At 30.3% G+C, this 6852-nt stretch overlaps 1 protein-coding gene across 1 annotated transcript in view; it reads right to left on the bottom strand.

Annotated features, from left to right (window-relative positions):
• The window catches only part of LOC108693774 (ATP-dependent RNA helicase DDX54), a 4483-nt gene extending 906 nt beyond the window's left edge, over nucleotides 1-3577 (bottom strand). Inside the window, exons 1-9 of the mRNA XM_018202908.1 lie at nucleotides 3518-3577; nucleotides 2422-2627; nucleotides 1945-2321; nucleotides 1552-1867; nucleotides 1180-1390; nucleotides 861-1087; nucleotides 577-771; nucleotides 364-505; nucleotides 76-268 (exon numbers count right to left, since the gene is read on the bottom strand). Of these exons, the coding sequence (XP_018058397.1) occupies nucleotides 76-268; nucleotides 364-505; nucleotides 577-771; nucleotides 861-1087; nucleotides 1180-1390; nucleotides 1552-1867; nucleotides 1945-2321; nucleotides 2422-2616 (1856 nt within the window). The 5' untranslated portion in view covers nucleotides 2617-2627; nucleotides 3518-3577. The remainder of the gene's footprint in view (nucleotides 1-75; nucleotides 269-363; nucleotides 506-576; nucleotides 772-860; nucleotides 1088-1179; nucleotides 1391-1551; nucleotides 1868-1944; nucleotides 2322-2421; nucleotides 2628-3517) is intronic.
• Between the last annotated feature and the right edge of the window lie 3275 nt (nucleotides 3578-6852).

Raw genomic sequence — 6852 nt, 5'->3', positions numbered from 1 at the left:
TATATATAATAATTTTAATTTTTTTGTAATAAAAAAGTTATGAAAATTGAAATATATTTTTTTCGCGATTCTTACCCATCCTCTGTATGTTTATCTGATGCAGAATAAGGTATGTAATATTCTTCATCCCGTTTTGTTAAACGTTTTTTCTTCTTTGAAAGTTTGTATAAATCGTCACTAGTTCTTTTCTTTGGCACTACCACCGTCTTGAATGCAGCATTAATTTCTTCCGTGTTGCTGGATGGTAAATTGATCTTTTGAGATAATTCTACAAAAATTGAAAAGATTAATATTGTCATATATGTGTGGTTAATATTGTTATATATACAGTATTCAAGTATATACTGCTATCATAACATTTACCTGATGCCATATTGATTTTATCGATTTTATGTTCTTCCATCTTTTTACGGAAATTAAGAATATTTTCCTTGTGAAACATTCGTTTCGTTTTCATTACTTGATAATCAGTTGAATTTGTCTTTGTACCAATTTCAAATATCGTCTGTTAAAAAATTTAGATATTAAAATTGAAGCATAATATTTTATTATGTATATAAGACGTTATATACTCACTCCCTGCGGTCTATACTTTTTCATCCTGGATATTATATCCGCTATATCAATGTGAGAAGCATCAGTATACTGGGGTAAAATTCCGGCTTCATTTATGCGAAGCTCCTTAATTCTTTTGACACTTTCTGCCGAAGCATTTGGTCGCGATCTAACGTATTGCTGATAGGCATTGTTGCATACTTTTCGCATATTTATCTGAAGATACACATTCATTAAATGCAACAAAAAAGATTGAAATTATACTAATTTATTTATTATCAACGTAAATATGCTTAATATGCTACCAGATCAGTAGAAGTATTGTGCCAATTTATTAATTCAGCTAATTCTTCTTCTACCATGGCTTGTGGCAATTTTCCTACAGCATATTCCATACTTTCATCGGTTTCTGTAGTTGGCACTATTGTTAAAGGTCGACCAAGAAAGAGATGCAAATCTAAGAGATAAGGATATTCATCCGAGCTCACAATATTATATGCCATTCCAACACGTCCAGCTCGAGCACATCGCCCTGCAGAGTAAATGTTTATAATTACTCAAAAATGCCTTCGTATTTTAATAATAATTAAGAAATAATTAAGAAATAGTTACGAAAGAACATACCTACTCTGTGTACGAAGAGTTTAGATTTTGCAGGAAAATTAAAATTAATTACACAATCGAGATGTGGTATATCTATTCCTCTAGCGGCAACATCTGTTACTATAAGAACTCTCACTTTACCGATTTGAAATTTAGCTGCGTTTATTTTACGCGCAGAAGGATCCAGATTTGAATAAATGAAAGTGTTAGATATACCTGTTTTATCTAATATCTATAAAAATTTTATAAGCTATTATTCAATTGCCAAAGTATTTATATATATAGATTTTTTATATATATTGTATTTATATATAGATAAATATATATAAATATATATTTATATATGTAGATAATTTATATATTTAAAAGGCGAGTATGTATGGTAATGATTACTTGATGAATATATTCTACATGATGCATAGTTTCCGCAAATATAATTGTTTGCGACTCAGGCTTAATAATTCTTTTTAGTAAGCTTAGAAGTACAGCTAATTTCTCTTCAGGGCGACATGTAATAAAAGATAATGTCAATCCTTCAGGCAGCTTACTCTCAACATCCAAACGAAGTAAAACTGGATCATTTAGACCAGCTTTTGCAAAATCTACTAGAATCTTAGGCAAAGTAGCAGAAAACAATAGTGTCTGGCGTGATTCTGGTAATCTATTTACAATTTCTTCTATCTGTTCCCCGAAACCCATTTCAAATAATCTGCAATACAATTATCACTTTATACAAATGCAAATATTAAAAATTACAACATGAGAAAGAAGAAATTATTATATTACCTATCAGCCTCGTCAAAAACAATGTATTCAATATTTTTCAACTGTAGATCCATCTCCACACATATATGCAGAAATCTACCTGGAGTAGCTACAATGATGTCAGGATTTCCATGAATTGCACTAAACTGATTATCCATACTGTCACCTCCCAGTATCACTGCTGATTTTAATCCTGTAAATTTACCTAACTCCTTTATAAACTTTAATGTCTGCAGTGCCAGTTCACGTGTAGGCGAAAGTATCAATGCACGTGCACCCGTTTTTGCTTGCCTCGCCTTGAGTTTTTCGAACAGAGGAATTAAAAAGCAAGCAGTCTTTCCACTACCTGTCCTAGCCATTGCTACTACATCTCTTCCCTCGAGAGCCAATGGTATAGTCTACCAAGAATAAATTTTAATGTTAATCAAGATTTAAAAAAGTTGTAATCTCAAAATGTAAACTACATTTGCTTATTAATATACATATTTTTTTAATAACCTTTCTCTGTATAGGTGTGGGTATTTTGTATCCACGTTTGAGGATCCCTTTCAGTACTGCAAAACTAAGAGCCATGGATTGAAACCCTCCAGATTTCTTGGAAATCTTCTTTTTAATACTAGCGATTTCATTATCTTCATCATTATCACTGACTGTATTCGGATCAGCAAATCCAATAAGATCATCGTCCTTCATCTTGCTGTAGACTGCAAAACACAATTTTATTAATATAATGAATAAAATGCTATATTATATATAATATCTCTCTCAAGTTTGTCGTTTCTTGTCAGAGATACAGTGAGCTCTTTCATATTTATCTGTAAAGGACCTAATTTTTTAATACAAGTTTCAAACAGTTTATTAGAAGATATATATATGACAAAGATAGATGGAATGATAAATAGTTTTTGTATTAAACAACAGTACCATTATAATATTCAAATTTCATCTCTTAAATTTTGTAAAGAGATAAAAATCAGATACTCTTTATGATTTATCACTCTCCATGCGCGAAATAATCATCAAATAAAATCTGATATATTTATATATCAGATGTATGTTCTGAATCGATATGAACTCAGATCTTTGGAGTAGATTTAGAATTGGGTATATATTTTAAATACTTTCATTTTACTTATTTTACAATACAAGTGTATTTTGTATTTGTATTATTTTTTTTATCGGCAGAGCACATAAAAGTCTTATATGTATATTTTGTATTTAAAATCAAACAATTGAAAGTTTTAAAATACAAAATACTATTATGTACTCCCATGAAATACAAAATATATATGTGCTCTGCTGAAAAACAAAACATAATTGTCTTACAAATACTGTTTTTCAAATAAAAGTATTTCAAATACATGCCCAGCTCTAGGCACAGAGAGCAGTCATAATTCTTTCTGTGCCACAATCACGACAAACATAAATAATATATATATTGTACCAATTTAACATATTTTATTAAATCTATATAAATATTATGTATCTTAATATAAATATAATAATATTATAAATATTTTTTTAATTTTTTTAAAATTAATCAATACTAACATTATATGCTGTGAATATTTTTAAAAATTATGTATAATCTTACTTTTAAAATCTCGATTCTGTTATAAATCCAAATTCATCAAATGTCACATGGAACAGAGCTGTAATCTCACATAACCTTAAAAATAAATGGAATGATGCTTCACTAGAGAAAAACCTGAGAGAGGACATGACGGTTTAAAATCTGTAACTGCAAAATGCTGCCGCGCACTACCGCCTCTAAAGAAGTGGACATTAACTATACAACAATATGTTCTCTCTCAGGTTTCTTTCTGCCGTCGATATAATTTCGTTAAGTTTATTTTCCAATGCCGCATATACAAAAAATCTAATGTCATTTCATACACAAGTGAGCGTAATGATTATTATCATAATATATTTAATACCTAACAATAAAATAAAATTCAGTGGAGTAGTATTGCTATATTAATATTTTGATTTAAAATTTGATTTTATTATAGAACTTTAAGTAATAAGTGTATTTCTATTGCGCGATGTTTAAATGATTCACAATTTATAATTGCTTATTATTTTATAAGTTCGATTTTTCTTTCATATAATTTTTTCAATAGCCTTCATTTATTTACTCTAATTGGTTTTTAATTTTTGGAAAAAATATAATTTCTAGTTCGTATTTAACATATTTCAAACATAAAAGAATTTTATGTTTGAAATTCTACAGTATATGTAATGCAGAACTGTGTTAATATACGTTACATCATAAAAGCGCTTGCCGAATGCGCATAGGTTTTTCTATTCTTATAAAACGCACTGCCCTAAATTCTGAAAAAGACTGAAGATTTTTGCGCGTAGCGTTTATATATTACATTCGGAAGCTAACGCGATCCAATCCGCAGTAAGGCATCGCGCTCATTGGCTGGCATGCGAGTGGTGGGGTTCGCCGTTTGGCTCATATAAATACCGTGTAATTCTCAATTTCACGCTTTTGCGACTCGAGCAGGAGACAGGGTATGTCCTATCATTTTAACGTTGAAAAAGTTCGCAGCCCTGTCTCCGAATCGATTCGAATTGTGAGTTTTTCTTCATATTCTAATCTCTGCTGATTATAAAACGAGAAATAGCAAGGATCGTTCATCGTTGGATTTCTTTATTAAGGTAATCAATAATTAACTTTGCCTTTACTTCCCGTAATAGTAAATATCACGCATTGCAGATTCTAATATAGTATACTAATTATTTGGTCGAAAGTATATTTCTCGTATACTCGTTCGATCGAAAATCAAGACGTGACGTCATGTCGCGTCTCGCGTCGCTTTTTACGCGTGAAGTTGACCGCATACGGAAAACGATGTCGCTTCCCCATTTCGATTGCATTCACATTTCATTCGCAAAATGCGGCGGATAGGACACAGCGGAACGAACTGGCTCTCAGACGAATGAAAACGCGCGATCGAATATGGTAATTAAAACCTATATAATACCTGAATGTATAACTTGAATGTATATTTTTATACGCGATATTTAATTACCGAGTATAGATTCAGTAATCGCATATTAATAATCTGCTCGAAAGCGTATTTCGCAAAATTGCCGAAAGTATATAATTGACAATGAGATTTTCGAATATCAATCTGCAATACAGAAATAATAAAAGACGAGCGTATATTGTAATATACGATGCCCTTTATAATTGTTATTTCTATATTGTAATATACGATTGCCCTTTATGATTGTTATTTCTATATCTCGAGCATCAGATATATCGGAAAATTCAATGTGACGCCAAGAGTGAGAAGTGCACTACGCCGCGTCATTCGAGTTTGGTACGCGCAGTTAACGCAAAAACAAAGTTATCTCGTCTAATTACAACTACGATTCATTTACACATCTCAATCTATAAATGAAGTGCAAATATAATTAAGAGACGAGATTGGCATCGATCAAATGATAATTGAAACTTATATTAAACCTGTATTTGTTGCAACACTTTATTGCAACACTTGGTGTTCGCACAATTATTTTACAGATTAATTATTACAGATTCATTATTCATTTAGTTATAAGTTATAAGAGAAGGACGCACACCGCCGCTCTTGCGGCTCCTTCTTGTTCTTGGCATATGAAATTGATCATGCGAGAGAAATCACTTTGACACAATAATTGCATTTATGTTTATTTGCAGAATGCGGTGAATACGAGATGGTCGGCTTCAAATTAGTGACGTCGCGTGACTTATTAAATTTGGTAAGCAAATTTATATTAATTTTATATCGATAATTCATTCGAACACGTATTTAACAATATTCGTGCGGTCGAATAGCATTTCGTCTTTGATGCGTAAAGTCAGCTGTCCAGAAATTTTTCGCTATTTTAGGTACATTCCAATATTCAAATTTTATTTGTAAAATATTGCAAATATCAAACATGACAAATTTTTTCTGCGTTCTTTTTTTTTGCTGTCAATTATGAATTAGGTATCACGTATAATTAATACCGATAATACGAACAAAATATGACATGGTCGCATAATATTTAGAGTGCGTTTCGCTTTTACGCTCATACGTTGTAAGTATCAGTTCATCCTCGTTGTTTATTAAATATTAAACAGGACAAATGATGTTTGCAAGTATTGTAAATACAAAACAGACGCATCTTTAGTAATTATTGCAACTGCACTTAATTTTAACAAATGATTTGTTTCTACTAGATACTAACTAGGTACTGTCTACATGTCACAAAGTAAGCAATGGGAAGAAAAGAGAGACAAGAAAGCTTGACAATTCTTTGAGGAGGAGGAGGAGGAGGCTTAGGAAAAACAATGGATTTTTGATGGAGCAACTTTGTGGTAAGCAAGCTTATTACTTACTTATACATAAAAAATTAATCATTTCTTCCATTAGATTGTTTTATTTCGATGATTAAAAATAATAATTGAAGAAAAAAATTAATCTAAAATGTTAGGGAAATTTATTCTGGAGACAATTTTGTATAATTATTTTTTAATGGATATATAGTTGAAAAATTCAATGTGCATAAAAATTATTTTTTGAATTATTAATTATTTTGAACGTTATTTTAATTTGGATCTTATGTTTGTATATTACAGAACTAACCATGTAGCTGATAACTCCACTGCTGCGTATCAGTCGGTGACAAAGATTTTATCAGGTAACGAATCTGTGAAAAATGTAGCAGATCTATCATATTAGAAATAAATATAATGTTTTATAAATTCGTTACTATAAAATGGATTAGCTATAAACAATTATGGTACATATTTAATCTTGGATTTATATATATTGTTATTTGTCAAGTTGATTAACGTCTTGGTATGCTTGAGGCTATTATGTTTATATTCCTGAAAAAATTTCATATATAATAATATAAAATTATATAAAAAATTAACATATTTTATAT

Source organism: Atta colombica, unplaced genomic scaffold, assembly GCF_001594045.1.
Source record: "Atta colombica isolate Treedump-2 unplaced genomic scaffold, Acol1.0 scaffold97, whole genome shotgun sequence".
NCBI classification, from domain to species: Eukaryota; Metazoa; Arthropoda; class Insecta; order Hymenoptera; family Formicidae; genus Atta; species Atta colombica.
Note: the sequence above shows the minus strand (reverse complement) of the source record. Positions and strands in the feature narration are given on the sequence as shown.